The 21,946-nt window shown below is 42.4% G+C and overlaps 1 protein-coding gene across 1 annotated transcript in view; it reads left to right on the top strand.

Annotated features, from left to right (window-relative positions):
• magi2a (membrane associated guanylate kinase, WW and PDZ domain containing 2a) overlaps window positions 1–21,946 on the top strand; it is a 208,423-nt gene that overhangs the window by 43,152 nt on the left and 143,325 nt on the right. Inside the window, exon 2 of the mRNA XM_080051175.1 lies at window positions 17,432–17,548. Coding sequence (XP_079907301.1) covers window positions 17,432–17,548 — 117 coding nt within the window. The remainder of the gene's footprint in view (window positions 1–17,431; window positions 17,549–21,946) is intronic.

The raw sequence follows: 21,946 nt of genomic DNA, 5'->3' as shown, positions 1-21,946 counted from the left end.
TTTGCTTCTGCTGAAACCGATTTGTACTGCAGAAGGCTGTGGCACTGAAGCAACAATGTTGTGACAGCTCAGAGGACACAGCAACCATATCAACACACACTACCTCAACCTATTTTGCTCGTATTTTTAAGGCTTATCTCTATTGCACCTGAGATAAGTTAAACCTTTTAAAACAACACTAAAATCAGAGCATATGTTCCCCATCGTTCATCAAGGCATTTGACTTAAACAGAAGCCAGCTCCTGTCAGGCTAATTATAGTGTTTGCCTTAATTCTTGTGTGCTTGACAGCATTCCTTCAGGTCCTTAAGATAACGACAGTCACCTGCAGAACAGAAGTGATTTGATCACATGCCTGATAGCAAGCCACATTAAAGCAACAACACACGGTCCATTGGATAATTGGATGGGTAACTCAATTTGTAAGCGAAATTATCTTCTGAAATATAGAATGACGTCGTTTCTGAAAGTTAAACTACAATATATCAATTTGCTTTATGAAATTTAAAAACCGGTGCATTTACTGCTGAAATGATTTTTTTATTGATTGATTGGTCAACTGACAGAAGATTAATTACCAAGTTTTATCAGTTGATTGATCTTTTCAGTCATTAATCTACCATAGACTAAGAGACTACAGCCATGCTAGCCAAAACCACCTTGCTCACAATGACAATGACTTAAGGCCCTAAAGTAGTAGGAAGTAATTGTGATGTTAGCATGCTAACATTACCAGTAACAGTTCCCTTAGGCAAGATGGTTTCCGGTGCTTTGGCCAGAGCCTTAACATTTTAAAGGGTTTAGGATAAACACACAAACAGGCTTATGAAAGCTGGAATTTGGTCATGAACCAAAGTATTGAACAAATTACCACTCATCATCTGTCCAACAGGGGAATTTGCAATTAGCACTTTTTAACAGTACGATCAACAGAATCATCGTTCAGTGATGAGAGAATTTTTATTTTTTTGCAGCCTTAAATGCATTGTAAACTACTTATTGTGCCTCATCCATATAGGATGACAGGGCTCGGAGATATTGTACAGCTGTTAATATCTGTTTTTCGCCACACACCCACCCATCAATGAATCATCTCAGACAGTCTCTCTCTCTCTCTCTCTCTCTCTCTCTCTCTCTCTCTCTCTCTCTGTCTTTCTCCCTACCTCTCGTCTGTATGCACTTTGTGTTTGCCTTGTTTGCTGTCTGTCTGCACAATTTAAACGCTATCTATGGCTTTGACTTTTCTTCGACAAGTCATTTCGGCGAGCAAAGCCTCTTGCCAATAGTTATACCTAGAGCGAGTGATACAAGACCGCTGGCATCAATTAGGCAAAACACGAAGAGAGCGTGGCAGCACATCAATATTTATTTCATCAGCATATAAATGGGATTGGGTTTTAGGGAGCCATTTGCTGATGAACCTCTGGCACTCCGGAGTTCTCTGCCGATACCACTCTGGTAAGAAAGGGATGGGGAGGGGTTGGAGGACAGAGAAACCCAGGTATAATAAGATCCAGGGAAGAATACATTTCAAGGACGAAGGTGTCAGTTCTCAATAAGGTGGCTCTGTGGGCATCACTTTGTTTTGAAAAGTGCTGGGGACACTTTGTTTCAGTTAGAAAAAAGAAACAACTACTGGTAATGTAACAGCTTTAGACACTTCATTTAAAATGTCAGGCTATAGTCTGCTCATCATCAAGACAATATCAAGTTCTCTAGGCCTATTTGCCAACATTGAGATCTAGAAGATAGGTAGGATTCCAAAACCAAAGTATGTGGCAATTCTTCCCCCGCAAAAATACATTGTTGAAGCATGCTGCTATCTGGCGACTAAAAGTGTAATTTACAGCATTTTTATGTCAAATAGCCGACTTTTATCATCTCTTACTATTCGTCTATTACGTTTATTATTAGTAGTATAACTAGATGTCTATTACCTCTATTTCTTTGAGCACTCTTTGGCCATTTCAAAAATTGGTGAGGACACGTCACCAGTGCAATGACACCTGGGACACACGGGTGGCTCAATTTGTTACCAGGGTAGGCTTCATTTAATCTGTAACTGAAACTGACGCGCCGCCCCATCTGTAAACATTCCCGAAGAAGAGACTAATTCATTGAGTTCGGAGGTCAATTCCTGGTGGCTCACACAAGCCCAGACAGTGGAAGTAATATCACAGGGGGCTTTGACATTGATGCTGATGGACTGTGGAGCGTTAAGTCACGTCTGAGGAAGGCTCTGAACTGGAGACTCCATCGCATGTCGCATTGTGTGTTACCACTTGGCCTCAGGGGCGACTGGGGCAGGGGACGCAGCCCCAGCCGGCATGGGGCATATCTGCAACACTGCATGAATTTGTGTCCCTAACTAAGATTACAAGAAAACGTTGTTTATTCTGGGAGGGAGATGTCGGTAAACCAGTCGATGGAGCTGCCTTTGGATGTTTGACTCCTCGGCAGCCTTTAGCTACTTGAACTACGTGAACCAGTATGCAACAGTGATAGGACATGACAGGTGGAATTTCCCTCTTAGTGATGCCTAGATAAGGGCGCACTCACACTAGGCAAGTTTGCCTGTTCCGTGCTGCAGGAAGATTCATTACGATTCCCCCCCTCCCCAATCGTGCCCATCTCATTAGCATCTGTACTTTGGCCACGGCACACCTCTCCCAAGTGTGCCGTGGCCAAGGGGCTGTTCCGTGCTGGAATACGGATGGCGTGGCCACACTAGCCAAACGTTCTAGACTTTAGTATGCAAATGAGCTCGGGCACAGGGCCGCGGCCCTAGTGTGAGTGGCCCCTAAGACTAACTTAAAGACTGAACGTGTGTGACAACCATGCAAAACAAGCTTTTTCCTCACAAAGAGAAGTGCTGCAAGTTATTAGGCCATGTTACATGTTTTCAATCTGTTGTTACAAGTTTAACAAGCCCAAAGTGATGCCTCCAAAAAGCATATGTCTTACCAACAGTCCACAATCCCAAAGATATATTTACAAAGACACAAAAACAAACAAAAGCAGCACACCCTCACAATTGGATGACTGAAACCAGCAAATGATGTTGAATGATAAAAGTATCGAGACAACCTCTCCCAGACCTTTTCTTTTTGGGCTGCCTTTTTTTGAATAAATGCATGCCAATTTAGTTTGGCATGCGGTAGGTGGGTTGTATCTTTTGGTATTGCTTTCTGTTGCAAACTGCTATAATGGCTTGCTGCACATGACATGCAAACGGCCACTGAACACCAGTAAAAATCTAACAGTGTGCAGTTGCCTGCCCACAGTTCTCTTGCTGGCTGGGACAAAGTATGATCCTCATTTCGATTAGAATTAATTGTCTTAATTAGTAGTTGAATTCCAGGATAAACATTAAAATATTTCACTCTCAACGCCTCCTACAGCGGGTAATTAAGGGCATCTTGCTTGAAATAACCCAACAGAAGAAATAACTATATTAAGCTTTACGCTTCAAGGAGAACGAGCCGCTTAATCACACTAAGGCCACACATTTAATGAGGTAACTGTTGTTGAACTCATCATGATGCAGCTCAGCAGGCGACTGCCAATGATTAATGGATCACATTGTACTTTTGATTTAGATAATCTTATGAGTTGCTACTGTTACAAAATAGACATATTTACTCAATCAGTCATAACCCAGTGGTAATGTCTGAGGAAAACTCAAACACTCAAACCCTATAATCGGCAGATGAACACAGATTTTCTTATTGTCCTTTTTAGAATTTGTGACATTTGTTGCAGTCAGAGTTGGTTCTTCATCTACTTTACTTTGATAACATTTACTTGACAGTCCTTTTACAATTGTTTCCATGTTGGCTGGACAACCAAAGCATTTATTTACTCTCCACCATGCCTGACAGATTGGGAACCACTGAGTTATTCTGTTTAGCATCAAATGAGATTGCCAAAATGGAAGACATCCAGGGTGCAAGTCAAGTTTGAATCGAGTTTGAAAGCAGACCTATATGAGTGTCCTCTGCTCTTGCAGTCAGAAAAGCCTTCATGTCGAGTGCTGCGTGCCCAAAATGCCTTGTCCTGCTAGAGCAAAATTGAGTGCTTTAGGGTTGCCCTAGACAGTAAATGGGCGTTATAGATCAGTGGTCGAAAAACAGTGTTTCTGCTCCGTTGTAGCTCTTCAACCCTAAGGTCAATTTCCTGTTCCAACCCTTCAATAGAACTTAAATTGGCCGAAAGTTTATAGGCTGAAAACTTCTCTTTACATTTTTGTTACCTATACGTACACACAGTGTAGTTTCCAGACGAATGCTTGGCGCTGACCGCTGTTGAGATCGTAATTAACCTCCTCTCAAACGCGGAAAAATCAATGAGGTGCTTTGCACAGTCATTATTGGCAAAATAGACCGTGCGGCACTGGCCTGTTTAAATGTTGATTTTTTTTCTTTAGTCACTCTTGCTCTGTTTGAGGCCTTTACAGGTAATCGTTTCCACTCAGAATTTAAAAGCCTTAGCTCATCAAGTGTTAGGCGGCCGCCTGCTTGATGAAGCTGTACTACTTTAATGGATCCACAGCCCTGAACTGGTCAACGCTAGTTATTCAGTGGATTCTTTACATGACATTTATAATTTTGCAAATAATAAGACTTCTTGACAAAGGCTTCTATTTACTTGCTTGTCGTATATTTAAAATGTGTTCTTGAATAACACAATGATGGAAACAGCCATCTTTTTTTTTAAGTGAAAAATTATCTGAAGGAATATAACACAGATAGGGGTAAACTATAATCCAAAAAAGACTACTTTCTGTATCCATTTTTATTCAGCAGTAGGGATTAGGCATCAGGGATACAGCGCCTGAAAAATATAAAGGGCAGGTGACTACAATGCCAAATGGAATAAATGAAAATAACATAAATGTCAGGTGGGAGGCAGCATTTAAATGCCATGATTTGCTGAGATGATCAAGCAATAGTCCATACTCTGGGTCAAGGAAGCTGTTAGAAAAAGCCAAGGGAGGATGTGATTGTTTGCTTGAGGAAACTCAAAGCAAAAACATATTAAGTCCCACCCTGAGAGAGAAGATACTCAGAGCAGAACGTCTGGTGCCCTTATTGGAATGAGAGCACAGTCAGACCGTGGCTTCAAGTTATGGTCTGCAGTGTCTTCGGTAGCCTTTTATGTGTGCCAGCAGCCCAGCACTAGTGGTTTGAATCCAGTGCAGACAGCCTGTGACGGGAATGTTTCCAGGGGGGGTGGTGACATGGGAGAATATGAAATGGTTGACTGGTTGCACTGTTGTGGCTGAGTTGAGCGTGCTGACCTGGGTGAGCCAGTAGTGTCTCTTTACTCACATGCAGGCAAAAGTTATCCTGTGACGAATGTGTGAGTCTGAAGAAACTAGCATGCAGGCATACAGTATATACGTTCATCTGTAGTAACTAAGTGTCAACCCTGTTTGTCTGATGATTGGTGCTGCACGCGTGGATGAAGTACCATTTAAGAGATTTCTTGCTATAAAAACAGCTGACAACAGTGCTGATGAGAGTGACCAAATATATTAAATAATTTAGTTTGTGTAGCCACTAAAACAAACTAAAATATTGCCAAAGCAGGTCCACAACAAATCGTGAGCCAAGCTTAATTCCTATGCAAATGTGAAGCAGTTGATTTGCATGATGCATCTTCAAACTATGCAGATCACCTTTTACTTAAGACGTTGCCCCAGATACTGGGCGCTTAATAATGCACTGTAGACATCCAGGCTTTGGGAACACATTCCCCTCTTTTAAAAGTTCCTCTGCACACCCAAATGACTGCCTGTTTGAGAGGTCCCTGTACAGCAGTGGAGAGCTTTGAATGGATTCATGTTGAAGCCCTGTTGATATCCGACCTGACAAGGGTCCCACATGGAGTTTGATTACCTCAGATGATCTACACACACTCCAGCACTCCAAATGCTCTCATCCAGAGGGTGCCAGCTTGTGTTGACTGTTTGTATGTGTGTGTATTGCTTATGTTTGTGCGCTTGTCTGTGCACTCTCTGGGGCATCTCCATTTTCTTGCAGTGTATTGGTTTATCCATAAAAGGCGCTCTGCTGGGGGATGTAAACTCTGAAACAGTTCTCTGCTCTGCTCAGTAAGCTGTGATCTGGAGTCAAGCTGCCAAATGCAATTGGGCGAAAAGGCCTTTGAAGTGTGCCGTGATTGGCTGTGTGTGGCGGCTATTCTGACAGCGCAGGTTTTGACGGGGCAGGCAGTTGTTGAAGCATCAGTAACTCTGTAGGACACACTGAGCGAGCTTTCAATAAATCTCAGATGTAAACGTGTGTGTTTGAGTGTGAGTTAGTGAGAAAGAACTAGTAAACTACTTAATAATAGAGCGTGTGTGTGTGTGTGTGTGTGTGTGTGTGTGTGTGTGTGTGTGTGTGTGTGTGTGTGTGTGTGTGTGTGTGTGTGTGTGTGTGTGTGTGTGTGTGTGTGTGTGTGTGTGTGTGTGTGTGTGTGTGTGTGTGTGTGTGTGTGTGTGTGTGTGTGTGTGTGTGTGTGTGTGTGTGTGTGTGTGTGTGTGTGTGTTTGAAGAGATAAATACTTACTTTCAGCTCGTGTGAATGCAATTCGTGTGTTTGTATGTGTGAAATCGGCCAGCCAGCATCTCCCTTGTACAGCCCTCCTGCAGATACTCCCCCTTAAAAATTAAATTTTAAGCAAAAATGTTCAACGACATTTCCCCTCTGAGCCTCACAAATGTCACAGTTCATTAAAACATAATTGAAAATGAATATTCAACAGCTTACTTTTCACATGCACCACTTGCAAAAAAAAACATTTACTTAGTACTTCGTCTCAGCTCTATTTCCTTTCAAAACCCCACAGTACATGAGCGGCTTACATGACTGCTGTATAATTTCCAATACTTCATCTCTGTCAGCGTTAATAAACATAGCAAGGAAAGAGGGATATGCAAAGTGTGACTCAGCAGCAACATTTTTAATCTTTCTTCCATCAGCTCCCATTACCAGCGCTGCCGAGCTCAGCAGACCGAGAGCGCTCATGGGCTCTGATTGGGTTAGTTCAATTAAATTGGCCCCAGCGAAAGTGTAATGAGAACATTGCTGTAACAGTGACAATGGGTAGGAGTATGCCCAGTGGCAGCCATTATGGCTGAGCAAACCATTGATATAAATAAGCCCTGGTTTCCTGCAATTGTGTTGCCGTTGCCCTGATTCAGTTGTCGATTAGGTCAACCACACAAAATATATCAATAGCAAGTGCGATTTTCATGTTACAAAACCAAGCAATCATTTTGTAATTAACCTTCCATTGGTAAAAAGATCAATTATTATAACTTGGGTCTTATGTCCATGATTCTTGCAAGTTTTGATGAAACTGAACTCACCAAATAGTTGCTTGGATCTTGAAAAGATCCATTATCCATTTCCAATAGACTTACCTTTCTATTTCTGTTTTCATGTTTCTTTCAGCACCTAAAAGCATGAAAGCCCATTCAAAAATAAAAATTAAATCCTTTAGCAAGCTTTTATAGCAGACACTTCCAAACCTTTGAAAGATAGTGACATGCCAATAAATGTGAGTTCCCATTTATAATCACATAGACCACTATCGCAAATCTGTAGTTTGTCGTCCTTAGCTTTGTATAAAATTATAATTGGAATGAGAATTGCATTTAGACATTCTCCTCATATCTACAAAAGCCCTACTCCTCTTCTCTCTGCTTTGTTATTTAATTTTTTACATATGATAAATAATGGCTCTATCATGGGATACAACTGATTACAGGAAGCTGGCCATGCCTTTGAATGAAAGCCCAATTAAAAAAAACAAAACATTGATTTTCACTTCCAGCTTTGTATTCCTCTCTCAGGGGAACAATCCTCTAGCCGACAACATCATCTCCGTTTTGTCTAGTCTATTTTTAAGTCCCTTGTTTGTCTCAGTTTGATTCTTTCCCATTCTGTCTTCTCAGCACTAATAATCACTTCTCTAAGCTCCAGGAGTTCGCTGAAAGGATCCCAATTTTCTCCCATTCTTCAGGAGTTATAGTAATTATTATAAATATGGCAAACCACTTAAGATCCTCTGTAAACTCCGGGTATTTTTGTTGAAAATGTTCCCAGACTTATTTTTCTAATTCTTGAAATTGTCTTTCTCTCTATGGTGTCTTTGTTCTAAGAAAATACACATACAAATACATACCCAATGGGAAATCCATGATAACACTGTTTGAGATTTGCTTCATTGGGTCTCTCAGTCCTGTATTTACTAAGCTAGAAGTTATATTGTTGTCAAGGCAACCAAATTGTTTAGCACCTTAGTTTGTCTGCTTGGCCTTTATAGCACTTTGTCCACTGCATGTTTCGCCTGAATGCCTCAGTCTCTCAGTTTTAATGCTTTTAGTGTCTTTAAAACGGTGAAGCCGTTGGCGACAGTTTGACAGGAGATGACAGGAGATTGATCCTTGTCATGTGAAAGGATGGGAGTTTTCCTCTTGACTGAGCTACTGGCACAGTGACATTAGCATGTTGAGTCTTGATGCTCTACTACACCAGTCGACCAGGGTGAGGCTATTTCACACTCTCTTAGACTTCAAAGACGCGGCTTCAATGTGCTTGCTCTGTTGGAAATGTCTCCCTGCTTTTGGTTCCTCACTGGAAGGGCACCAACCAAGGCAGTCTGCATCTCCCTTTTGAAATCACCTCATATTTATTGACATTCTTATTCTGTTTTTTTAACTCTCAATGTCCTAACTCACAAGTAAGGGCATCCTAGTGTCAGACATGCATTGCGTGTGATTGATATACCTATGTGTTGTGAATCTAAACCTATGCTAACTAGTGGTAACACACATGTGAGAGAACACTCTTTCCAGGACAGAATTTTTCTCAACTCCAACAAAATAGCATATTGAACTACTTGCTAACAGCTATATAATGTTGAACAGGAGAAACCTGTATATTTTGCACAATCTAGAAATGAAAACATGCTGTCTAGATACGGGTCTCTGCAGTTTGGTCTGCTGCCCCAGTACAGCTGCTGGGATTCCTAACAATGATGGACCTACTATGAAAGTAGATCAGTTAGTTCTCAGTGTTTACATAAAGAAAAATGGCAGTGAGCCCAGGCTGCCTCCACAGAGATTTCGAATGTTCCTACATCCAGTTGGAAAGGGGAGTTCAAATGTGCGAAAGGAAGGTGAGAGATGCCAGGCTATAAAGTAGAATCCAAGGTAGGAAGTGTAAGGGTCACAGGGAACACTTATAAGTACTGACATTATGCGTCAGGTGCAACAGGTGCTGAAGTGTGGGGTATGAGTGCAGGTGGGATTCATGTTAAGTGCAAGCTTTGATTTAATTCCTAAGATCTGGCCCCCTTGCACTCTTTATGTGCAAGCATATCTTCTCCTTGAGGTGTAAGACAAGCCTTTCCAAAGGGTGATATACCTGGAGACACAACAAAGTGCTGAAGTATTAAGCAGCTGCAAGTGGCTTTTAGTTAAAACTGCCAGTCAGCCCAGTGTGGGTAGCCAAATATAGATTTCTGCTTGGGTTTGTAAAGGAACAGAGCATGGTGATCTCTGTTTGAAGGTTCAGTTGATTTATGATGGCACAGACTGATGTCTGCTGTGGAGGCAAATGACGGGTCAAGACATAATTTAACAGTAGTATATGGCTTTGGCTTCTGCCGGAATTCTCACCCAACCTTTTGGCATATTTATGGCACATATTGATAAATATCATGCTGTGTGGCTTGATGTCCTTCAGGCACCCGCTCTTGAGCACACAAAACTATAGTGAGTTTTTATATACTGCAGCTTTTCTATGGTCCATTTCACGCACATCCAACATCCGACATATGGTGTCAGACCTGCAAGTGCGACCTGCAAAAACCGTATCACCACTTTATACACAGTTTTCTAGGTTATCAAAGGAACAATATATTCACGTTTGAATGCACACAAAAGGCTCAGAATGTAAAAAAAATTAAATTAAAAATGTACATTTATACTAAATATTTTTATTGAAAGAAATGTATCAATGCAATATAGATTTGAGACCCTATCTCTGTACCCATGTGTACTTGGCATTAAAGTGTTCCAATAATGTAACAGTGAAGTGCCAGGTACAATCACTCACCATATTAAAGTTACAGTGTCTTTCATATTACATAAGGTCCTTAGCTGTGGGCACTCACTCATTAATGGCACAGTAGGTGGCCAGTGGTTGTTCAGTTATGTGCTTGCAAATTAGAACTTGTGCACACTTAATAGCTGCATGCAAATTAGTTTGTTCTCTGGAGGTGAACAAACTAACCTTGTGCAATATGCTTTTATGCAAAAGCAAGATTCAGATGTAGTTCAGCCAAATTATTGCTTTCACTAGCATTATTCCAGTGAAACAGAAAATACAGATTGTAAGGACATTCAAAAAACCTGTATTAAGCCTGATGACTTGGCCCTTATAGACCTATCCAACGACAACTTCGGCTATCCATACAGAAGTTGGAATACCAGTGGTAAATGTGAAAAAGTGCGATTGGACTGGTCCCATTCCAAAAAGCAAATCTGGACACAGATCACACTGATAGGTACAAATTGAGCAGTATGTCTGTGAATGCAATGCAATGTCCAGAAATGTAAGGTACCAGTCTGCTCTCCCATGCTGTTCACCATCAATCGACTGTTTAGCGTGGCCACTGGGATGCATGGCGGCAAGTGAAGGACATATTCCATTTGCTGCTCCGCCAGCACTATCAGTGTCCCATTCCCAGGATGAAATGGCCCGGGTTTCCCCCAGCATGGAGACATGCTTATAGACTCGAGCAGGCAGCTGGTGGGCTGAGTGAATTTCCACGGCAATGGGTGAACTGGGGATGGTCAGCATAAAGCAACAGAAGGAAGGTACGCCACATAATCACCTGTGGGACTTGGAGAGCTGGAGCGACCGGGTGGGTGTGCACTTCAGGCTGGTGTCCTGTAATTTCAGGAAATGAGAGCAATAACCTAAAAGGCAATAAATGTACATATCTGTTACTGTGTAGAGAAAACACAACTACAAAACAAGTAGTCCAGTGAGTTTTATGTTAGTAAAGATTTGCTTTCAACTGATGATTTATGGACGAAGAAAGGTAAATAATTATTCTATACAATACATTCCATTGCCATATAAACCAAATTTTAGCACAGGAAAAAAAAGATTTGGCCCATCGACTTTTAATTTCAGTCTCCAGTGCATGTGTGCTTGTAAACCCATCTGAAACCCAGTTGGTTGTTTATGAACTTCAGCACTTTCACCACAGAGTTGGCAACATACATGTTCATTGAAGACAGATAAACAGAGCGCGGTGTGTGCCTGTTGCAACTGGCAAGGTTGAAAGCCCATCATGGTCTTTTAATTAGTCCGATTATCCAAACAGCTGTCTGCTTTAATACACACACACACACACACACATGTATAGCGTGATAAAGCTACATATGTGACCGCCGACGGGTGTCCTCAATAGGGGATTGTGAGAAATATTATCAGTGCAGCTCTGATGACTGCGCTCCGAGCACTAACTGAGCTGGATTTACCTTGATCAATAGATAGTTTTCAGACTTCTGCAGTAGGGTGAGTGTGTTTTTATACAGTATGTGTGTGCTCTACACTTACTGAATGTCCATGATTCTTGCAGGTCTGTTTCTACAATGAACTACTGAGTCCTCTCTTTGTCTGCATTAGCTGTTGATTTAATCAAGTCTAAATTTAGGTGAACTCATAGTCTCTTTCTTTGAGATATGCTCTGTCTCTGCAGTAAATCGCCCAATGTTCTAACATAATGCACCTAATTTCTTTCATAAATCCATTTTCCGATGCAAGGATCGGCTCAAGAAGACAGCTCAGTATAATAAAAGTACACATTTGATATCCCTGCAAGCTTAGTTAACTTTTTCTAACTTATGATCCCCTTTTCAACTTTTAGAAATAAATTTGGTATTGATTCAGTGGTTGGTAATTTGATTTCAAGACCAATATTTGTTTTCGGTTTCTGATGGCTTTATATAAATGATTGTATTATGTAAATGTGTATTCATGAAAAAGTAATGTTAGTGAGACAGTTTTCATTGTTCTGCACATAGAAAAGAGCTGAATTATGTATAAAACCCATCTTTTGTACCGAGATTATCTCTTTGGCGTTATGCCTTGATTTGACAGTCGCAGTGTAGGGAGAGACAAAAAAACAGTTTGTCAAGTTCCCATCCAAACGTAGTGGTAATAATTGGAACCGAATTTCCAGAAAATGTACAAAAGGAAATGCAAATGAATGCATGTTTCAATCCACTGCTGTTGTATTATATGATATGTATTATTGTATTATAAGAGTGTTAGGAACAAGTGCATCCAGATCAAAATTTGGTGGCGTTAAATACCATGTCAGCCAAGCGCAAATACTTTTTTTGCAACACTTTTACTTTGCTTTTCTATGTCCCGCTATGTGCATAAAAACGTGTGGTTGAAAACACACTCGGAGGAAGAGAGTTAGATGGGGTATGACATGCAACAAAGGTCAACTTCTCTGTATACTGACAGGGGGAAGAGTTCATGTGGGAGTGATGTTTCAGTGGTAGCACACTTCAACAAAATGTCTCGGGCCAAAACCAGGTTTGTCTTTACAGAGAAAATACATCAATGCGACATTAAAATAGTCTAGGTTGAGATATTTCACAGGTTAATTGAAGAAAGGTGACCTGCTATCCATTTATCAGAGTGAATCGTTAACTGCTGCAAAGTATAGTTTTCAAACTGCAATCCAAAATCAATGATCAATTGATGAATTACATTAATAAGAGCAAATCAATAAGGAAGAAGAGATGGCAGGTGTTTAACCCCACCATATCTTTTAATGTTGAGTGCTGCTCTAGGCTTGGCTTCACCTTGAGTGTAGTTCCAGTGGTAGTCAGCCTTCCTGTGTTAGCTCCACTAGGCTATGAGGCAGTTAGCCGTCACAGCACCTCAATCCCCCCGGAGGTACCAGCAGCTGCTCTCTTGTGTTCTTTTTCTTTTTTTTTCTTACCTCTCCACAGGCTGTTCTCTCTCCTCCCAGCCTCCCAGGGGTTTTTAACATGGCACCTGCTGAGTTTTGAATGGTGGATTCTCCTCTTATGTAGAGCAAGAACGATTTTCACTCACCCATCTGTTTTTGGGGGAAGGCAGTTATCACGGGCTCTAAAACTGAAACAAATGCTTCCCCCTAAACTGCAGGGATTAAGTCGATGCATCTTATTCCTTTTTTTCTTTTCTTTTCTATGTCTTGTATGCACTGCAGCAACCGGTTTCTGTTTTCCACAAGGTCAATCAAAACGGGAGTAATTGGAATTAATGCATGAAATACCTTTGGGACTCCTACGTTCTCTGCTGATTGGCTGATGCAATAGCGAGTCGATTTTGTTCTCAGGTATATACTGTCAATCCACAGCCTCCACACTCTCTGTCTGTCTCTACCCCCCCAACACACACACACACACACACACACACACACACACACACACACACACACACACTTCCTCTGTCGTACACATCTCCCTGTCGGCAGTGTCACATATCAGCCGTGTCATGATAGCAGCGCTGTCAGAGCTGGCGAGAACTGATGAGGAACAACCTCAAGAGCGAAAAGAGAGAAAGAGAGAGAGAGAGTATCACATCTGTTTAACTGACCTCCTTCACCCTCCTCCACCTCACTGACTCAAGACCAGTGAAGCTGCTGCAAGAATCGGACTCTCTTGCACTAGCTGTGTGTGTGTATGTCTATTTTTAGATACACGGCCAGATATAAAGCCATATTGAAGAAGGGCTGCACCAGTATGTGTGTGTATGTGTGTTCTACCTGAAACAAATAGTGAACAGATGCTAGCAATGCAATGAATTCAGGTTGATTGATGATTCGGGTTTGCGAGATTTATTCAGATAGTAAAATGACAGGTGCAGTTTAATTATGGGCAGATTTGTGACAGGAAAGAAGAAAACTTAGATGGGGAAAAAATATGAGGAAGCCTATGTTGCTAGCAAGACACGGCCAATAAAGCAGGGTATGTTGACTGTTGATGACACAAGATGCACTTGAACCGAATTCACTCTTGCTGTCGTAGTTACCAATTTTCCCCCCCCCCCCCCCCATGTTTCCGAGAAACGTTTACTTGATTTATCCGTTTGGAGGGCTGAACATTGTTTGGGCCATCTCTGAAAAACGTGAGGCATTTATCAAGGACACATTTGCTGGTTCCAGCTTCCTGAGCATGAGAAAGTGCTGGTTTCCCTGTGCTTTATATCATCCTATATCTTGAATATCTTTAGGTTTTGGGCTGCTGGTCAGACAAATGGAGCTATTGGAGGTTGTCACATTGGGATCCGGGAAAATTCCCCCTTTTTAAAAATAAATAACTTTCATAGACAAAAAATACTCAACATATAATGGAGATAATATTCTGCCGCAGACAAATGTGGTTCCATTTATGACATAACACGTCTTAAAAGGACCTGTCTAATTCATATCTAGATGTAAGAGGTCTACACACCGCTTCATATTTTCTGTTTTTATTACTCTGAAGCCCGAAATAACGCCCGTAAAATCTGACATTGATGGGATTCATTTCGATGAACTAGCCTTTAAAGTCAAGCGGTGTTTGTGGGCTTGCAAAACCGTGTATACTAGCTCATAAATGTTTTGTCATTACCAAGGGAAAAAGAGGCCAAGGAGATAAATGGAAAGGTTGCATGACCAGAATGGGCAAAATCCTTCGTCACAGGAGAGTCATAGAAACCACTTATATCGGTTGCTAAACGCACAGTCAACCAGCAGTGACCTAATTAGGAGGAATTCTGTTCTGGTGGGAGCAAGGCATCACTGTAAATGGCTGACACATAATGCTTCATTTCTCCACGTGCTTGTCGATGGTGAAGAAGGTCATATCCAGGCCGTGTGCTGATGCTGAGAGCCAAGGGAGGGTTGACTGTGATGTGATGTGGGATGGCTTTTAATCTGAACTGGGCATATAATAACACAGGTGCAGTGCCCCGTGCTGCAGATGGGGGGCGTTGTTGGACCTGCAAAATCTGGAGGGATCCAATAGGAAAAAAGGCATCTCAGTGCGATAGGTCCCCACCGCCACAGCCGCGTTTCAACGGCAGACTCCCTCACTCACTAGCAGCAACACACACTCTCCCTCACACACACACACACACACACGCGCTTCTCCCCATCCCAATCTCTTTCCCGCTCTCCCTCTCACACACTCTCTTTGCCTCGGTGGCTCTCAGTCAATCAGTCATTCGTCTGCGCTTAGCTCTTTTCATCTCTCCACCGTGGAGGTGGTTTTGGCTGCCTGGCTGTCTGGCTGTCTGGCAGTGGGTTAGTTTTGGGACCAAGGAAGAGACAGAGTTGAGGTCCATAGGGACTAGGACTGGGGTGAGATTCAAGCAGGAAAGATCCAGCGCAAGATTTTTCTCCAGCGGGGATTATTTGCATCACAAAACCTGTGGGGGAAAAAAAGGACTGTGACAGTAGACTGGCTGCACGACCGCTGTCCGCGCAAGAGGTGCCATTTAGTGTGTTAACGTGCGTGTGTGTGTGTGTGTGTGCGTGTAGTGTGCATGCGGATGTGCTTGTGTGCGTTTGATACTGATTCTGCTTCACCTTTTTAGTATGCAGATTCATTGGCTTGCCTTCCTTTCTCATGCAAATGTAAATTGGCTGGTTGTGCAGCTCCGCGTCTTTGACAGAGACACAGATGGGAGCCCGGTCTCTTGTAATTCAGGTTTGCATGATTATAATGCAGCGCTCCACAAATTAGTTCAGCTCTGATGGATTAGTGCATGTTGCTACTGTGGTGTGTGTGTGTGTGTGTGTGTGTGTGTGTGTGTGTGTGTGTGTGTGTGTGTGTGTGTGTGTGTGTGTGTGTGTGTGTGTGTGTGTGTGTGTGTGTGTGTGTGTGTGTGTGTGTGTGTGTGTGTGTGTGTGTGTGTGTGTGTGTGTGTGTGTGTGTGTGTGTGTGTGTGTGTGTGTGTGTGTGTGTGTGTGTGTGTGTGTGTGTGTGTGTGTGTGTGTGTGTGTGTTTGGAGAGACACATAAATGAAGAGCCAGAATGGTGCTAAATAATAATATGACAGAAAACTTCCAAACTAGGTTATTCTTGATTAATGGTGGTGCCACTCAATATGTTTCATATACATTTCCTTCTGTCTGTGCCCTCGGTTTTCATGTGTATTCATGTGTCGGATGCATCTGTCTGCACATATGTATGTTGATGACGTGTGTGTGTGTGTGTGTGTGTGTGTGTGTGTGGTGTCTCCAGCATATCATGCTCTGATGTCATTGCTTCAGGATTACAAAAGGGGGAAAAAAGATGGGGGGGGGGGCTAATTTATATGTGGCAAGGTGCCAACTTGCTGCTTTCTTCTAGAGGATGCTGAAGGTTAGACAGCCTGTGTGTGCGCCCACCGTCTCTGCTGCTTTACTTCTATGCAGAGGAGTGACAAGTGTGTTGGATTAAGCGGCACAGTGAGGAATCCCTTAAGTAACGTCAGTCCAAGTGGCCCTCCCCATTCCCTATACTCTCATCCCTCCATTTGAAATGTGATTGCGAGAGTGTGTGTGTGTCATGGTAAGATAGATGGAGTATTTGCTAGGGAGGAGGGGATGCTTGTTTTAGTCCCCCCCCCTTTCTACCACCCCAGGGGACTTGCCCTCTCTCTAAACCCCTACTTCCAGTTCTCTGTCCCTCCATCACTATGTTCTTTTTTTTATCCTCTGTCCCGCTGAGCCAGCGAGATTTACTGGTTTTAAAGTGGAAGTCCATTCACAGAAATGGAACTGCAGAAGATTTGGGGTGGTTAGGGGGGGGAGGGATTGGAGAATGGAAGTGAAAGCAGCACTGGGGGGGAGGTATAGGCAGGTGATTTATATGTAGACATTTCTCCACATGCGTTTGGCCAGCGCTCCAATTAACACCTCCGCCAATCTGTGGCTGAACTTGACAGATGCTGGAATGCCTATAACGCCTAACATAGAGAGGGCAGAAGTGTATTCATTAGTGTGCCGGGTTGTGTTTGTTTGTTTTTTGCAGGGATTTAGCCACATTCAAATTGTCTGCTGTTGTTGGTTTTTTCAATGAATTCTGGGTAATTTGTCTTTGGCAGTGTTTTGGAGCATGCTCATGGAAATTGCACAAAAAACTGTGTGAATAGGGCAATTTAAAAAAAAATGCTGAAAAATTCTCCAAATACATACAGTGGTTCCTATATCTCAGAGCAAGGCCCCTGAGGAGGTTATTTTTTCTTTGTGTAATTTATCTGGTTCTTTCAGGCAAAAAGAATAAATAATCTACTGCCTTTCATGACAAGAGTGATTGATTGAAAGGAGGTCTTATCCTGAATACTCATTGCTGTCCCTTGTGTTTTCTCCAGGGGGCGTGATAGACAAGGACCTGCGCCACTACCTCAACCTGCGCTTCCAGAAAGGCTCGGTGGACCACGAGCTGCAGCAGATCATCCGGGACAATCTCTACCTCCGCACCGTCCCCTGTAAGTTACCGGGTCCTTACTTTGACCCTCCCTTTTCACACTCAGTTAACCTTCGCTCACCTCCTCGAGTGGAAACATGTTTGGTATTCTGTATATTTCCTTTTTGCTAAATCTGGATTTTTCATCAAGCTAAGTGGGCTACTGAAGTGCAATGGAGCCCTCACACCTACCTACAGGCTCCCACAAAAGCTTCAGGTTCAAATTGTGTCAATTTGTCAGTGGTCCTTTGATTAATTAGTCATTTTGAGTTTGACTTTTGATAGATGAATTTAAAGAAATCATGGTTAAAATCCAAGCAGACTACTCCCAGATATCACCATGTAAGAGTATAGCCACTGGCATTGGGTCACCATCCAAAAACACAGGATCTTGCATTGCATTACACCCTTCCTGACTCCGACACTTAATTTCTCCCTTCTGAAATATGCCCCAACTCTGCAGCTTGTAACATTTAGCTTTATATTCTAAAATATAGACTTTTTATGTCTAAAGCTCAATACGAATTAACCCTGATCACCTCACTTTGACATCATCAGAATTGACCTGAGGTTTTTCTATGGTTTTCACAAGCTGAAATTTACCACCCTTGACGAGTAAACGGAACTCCATGAGTAAAATCATTGGATGGCCCCTTTAAGTATATGCTACATGCAAAGAAATAAGCACTTTAAAGTCAGCCCTGCATTATTACTTTATCTCGAGCCTGCGTCTTAAAGTAGGGGCAGGCCTGTGTTAGAATTTAGTTTTATTATCATTTCAGTGGATAACTTGCTTACATGGTGCAATTTTTTTTTAATCTCAATGACTTCCTATTATCCTATTGGACGAGAAGACCTAGAAATGCTCAGAGTCATGGCAAGTTTGAACATCTGCAACTTTGCAAATTCAATATGCTGACGAGCTGAGTTGAAATCTCCAGAACTACGCAACTTTTCTGCAAATATAATTAAGATGTTCTCAACTTTCAAGAATTGAACTGTTGAGAACTAAGATACCCCCAAGATTTTCTGTATGGAAAAAAACTACAATACTCATTGGCACAGACCCAAACCTGAGGCTGCTGGGGAGAACTGCTCGGTTTTTTTCATTGAGCTCCGGGGAAATTTACAAGCTAAGCTGCTACTTTTAAAAGTTCATTACGCACTGAATAAATTCGAATATTATGGCTGAGAGGAGATGCTTTCTTTCCCCTGCCGCCATTGGCATCAGTCCGATAACTCCAAACTCTCTCTCTCTCTGTCTCTCTGTGGTGGTAATCAATTAGCCGCTGGAGTGTAGGTTTTATTTGGAATCAGACTCATCTGGAAATTTCGACCCTTTGAAATCAAGTGTTGACTGCAACCGTCTGCCTCTAATTAGCCGCATTAACTGCCTCACAAGAGGACACAGTCGAGCAGCTGAGTGTTGTGTGTCAACAATCAAAGATAAGATTTTGTGTGCGGGGGTGTGGGGGGGGGGGCTTTGAGTAATTGATGCTTAGTGTGCTTAGTTTTTTCCTTCAGGGCTGCATTTTCAAATGCAATACTTATCTCGGTCTCATGTGCTTTACGTGTGTGTTTGTGTTGTGCCATATTAAGCCGTCAGTGCTTATATGAGCTCAATCTTACTAATGTTTAAACCATATTCTTCTGATTCCTATTTGCAATTTGTTTGCATAACGTATGCACATTGCCATGTAATATTACGGGGTGTTTGTTTGTTTGTTTGTTTGTGTGTGTGTGTGTGTGTGTGTGTGTGTGTGTGTGTGTGTGTGTGTGTGTGTGTGTGTGTGTGTGTGTGTGTGTGTGTGTGTGTGTGTGTGTGTGTGTGTGTGTGTGTGTGTGTGTGTGTGTGTGTGTGTGTGTGTGTGTGTGTGTGTGTGTGTGTGTGTGTGTGTGTGTGTGTGTGTGTGTAGGAGCTCTTATCTGAGTGTGTTAGCTCCGCATTAGCCTCACCGTGCCATTATATAGGCCCCAGCTGTGTCTGGTGGCTAACTCTCCACTGAATCCTTAATGGAGGTGCTGCTCTTCGAGGCCAGAAGCATGCACATCTCACTGGACACAGACTCCACACAGAATATAACGGGGGGGGGGGGGGGAAAGCTATTTGTTTGCAACGTAATTTTCTCTGATAACCACTCACAGAGCCGCAGCCGGTGAGGCATTGGAGATAGAGAGGAAGAGGTGAACTGTAAAGACGGAGAACAAATGGGAGAGAGAGAGAGAGAGAGAGAGAGAGAGAGAGAGAGAGAGAGAGAGAGAGAGAGAGAGAGAGAGAGAGAGAGAGAGAGAGAGAGAGAGAGAGAGAGAGAGAGAGAGAGAGAGAGAGAGAGAGAGAGAGAGAGAGAGAGAGAGAGAGAGAGAGAGAGAGAGAGAGAGAGATGAGAGAGAGAGAGAGAGAGAGAGAGAGAGAGAGAGAGAGAGGAGAGAGAGAGAGAGAGGAGAGAGAGAGAGAGAGAGAGAGGAGGTACGGTGATGGGACATTTACAATGATAAACACATAAGTAAATGGACTGCATATAAACTGTTGCACAAAGAAAAGGGAGAGTGAGTTAGGGACGGAGAAAGGGTAATTTGTGCATTAATGAAGCTACAACAATGGGCCTCAGTGCTGCTGAGAGGCCAAGACATTGTCATGACTGAGCTGGGCTTTTTATATCTGAGCTGATGGAGGGATGGATCAATGTTGAAATGTTTTGTTTCCTAAATTGTTTTGCTCTACTAGGGGTTCTATTCCTTTTTAGGCTTAATTTATCAACATTGCTCACACGTTTCATAGGGTGACTAGGGCCGATCCAATATCTGTATGGGGTGCCGATACGCAGTGGCGGCTCCTGACAATAATCTCAGGGGGGGCAATTGTTGCCATGATGGGAAATATGACCCAAAATTAACCTAAATCAGATAGCATATGACAATGTCATATTGCATTTAACTGTTTGTTTTTCCTGTTCATCTGGCATAACCACCCTGGCAACATTAGACAAGCATTGCACTGTACAGTATTTTTGGAAATTAAGTTAGTTAATTTCTTGAATAAAATTATTTTAGCTCTAAAATGATTTAATTATCCGGCTGTGGCCATCACAGATAACTTGTCATCTACCAGTGTGCTCCTCAGATAGGCTTCCTTTAAAAGTTAGGAGACAAAAATGGATGCTGGCATAGCATGTGCAACATTAACAGTGCTAATCATCACATTGGTTTGGGTTACTACTGTCTACAGCACTTGGTAGGCGGGTTTATGTCGGACGGTGAAAGCAGCTGTCAGCTAAACGACGATCAACAGCTGATCGCCGTTCAATAGCCGATCAGCTGTTGAACGGCGCTGGCTCGTATATGCAGATTGATGTTTAATGTTTGTTTTACCTTTTCTGAGAGATGATGCATAGGGGTGACACCCAAAGTTATCCATGCGGTCTCTGTGCTGCCATCAGGATGGATAAAAAGCCAGTATACAGTCCATATCATCATGCAGCGGCAGCAGGACAGAGCGTTAGCGCATTAGCATCCTGCTAGCCTCGTTAGCCGTTCAAACGAGCCCCGTGAAAATCCGCGTTTATAAGATCCCCCAATCCATCTTGGTAGATACTTGCTTGATGGTTACATTTTGTCTGGGAAAGACCTAGTCCGAGTCCGATCAAGTAAGTAGCTTGCCAGCCTAGCCTGAGTTGATATAAAGTTGTGTTGGTCTTGAATATGACCGCTCTGGGCTGCATACTGGACATGTGACTGTATCAGTCACTGTAATTGGTTTATTGTTTACTGTACGTATGACGACAACACGTTAGGGCGAGCACCCCCGGAACCCATAGAGATTGCATTGCGAGGCTTGCAGTTTGAAAAAAAAAAGTTTTACATTGATGTCTATGAGAGCGCTGGGGGCGATTTTCAACCAGCCCGACATCGCCCCAGAGTGACGGTACAGAGCACAGACGCTGATTGTACAATGATATTCAGACTTAGATGCAGGTAAAAACTGTATTGAAATCATAAATTATGATTATTAATACAAAAAAAAAAAAAAAAAACATCATTATTATTCATTATTATATTTTCGTTTTTTGCTGATATGGCTCAAGGAGGGCGGCGCCCTATCGCCCTCTATGGGCGAGCCGCCACTGCCGATACGGCCACAATTCACTTTCTCGGACCTATGACACCGATCTACCTACTGACCCATATCTATACAGATTAAGAAAGTTAATCCAGCAGGTACCTGTTTACCACATTATTTTGATATCATCATCATCATCATATTTATTTATTTAAACAGGCAAAAATTGCTAAGAAACAATGACTTATTTAAGCAATGGCCTGGGTATCAAACAGTGCTGTTGTTTCTTTACCGTTGTTGCTGCTGCTGCAGAAGAAATTGCGATCAAAATCTACATTTGGAGGTGATCGTCCACGCATTGCA

The sequence above is a fragment of the Ammodytes marinus genome (genome assembly GCF_949987685.1).
Source record: "Ammodytes marinus genome assembly, chromosome: 22".
In the NCBI taxonomy this organism is placed as follows: domain Eukaryota; kingdom Metazoa; phylum Chordata; class Actinopteri; order Uranoscopiformes; family Ammodytidae; genus Ammodytes; species Ammodytes marinus.
The sequence above is the reverse complement of the archived record's forward strand: the minus strand, read 5'-3'. Positions and strand labels throughout refer to the sequence as shown.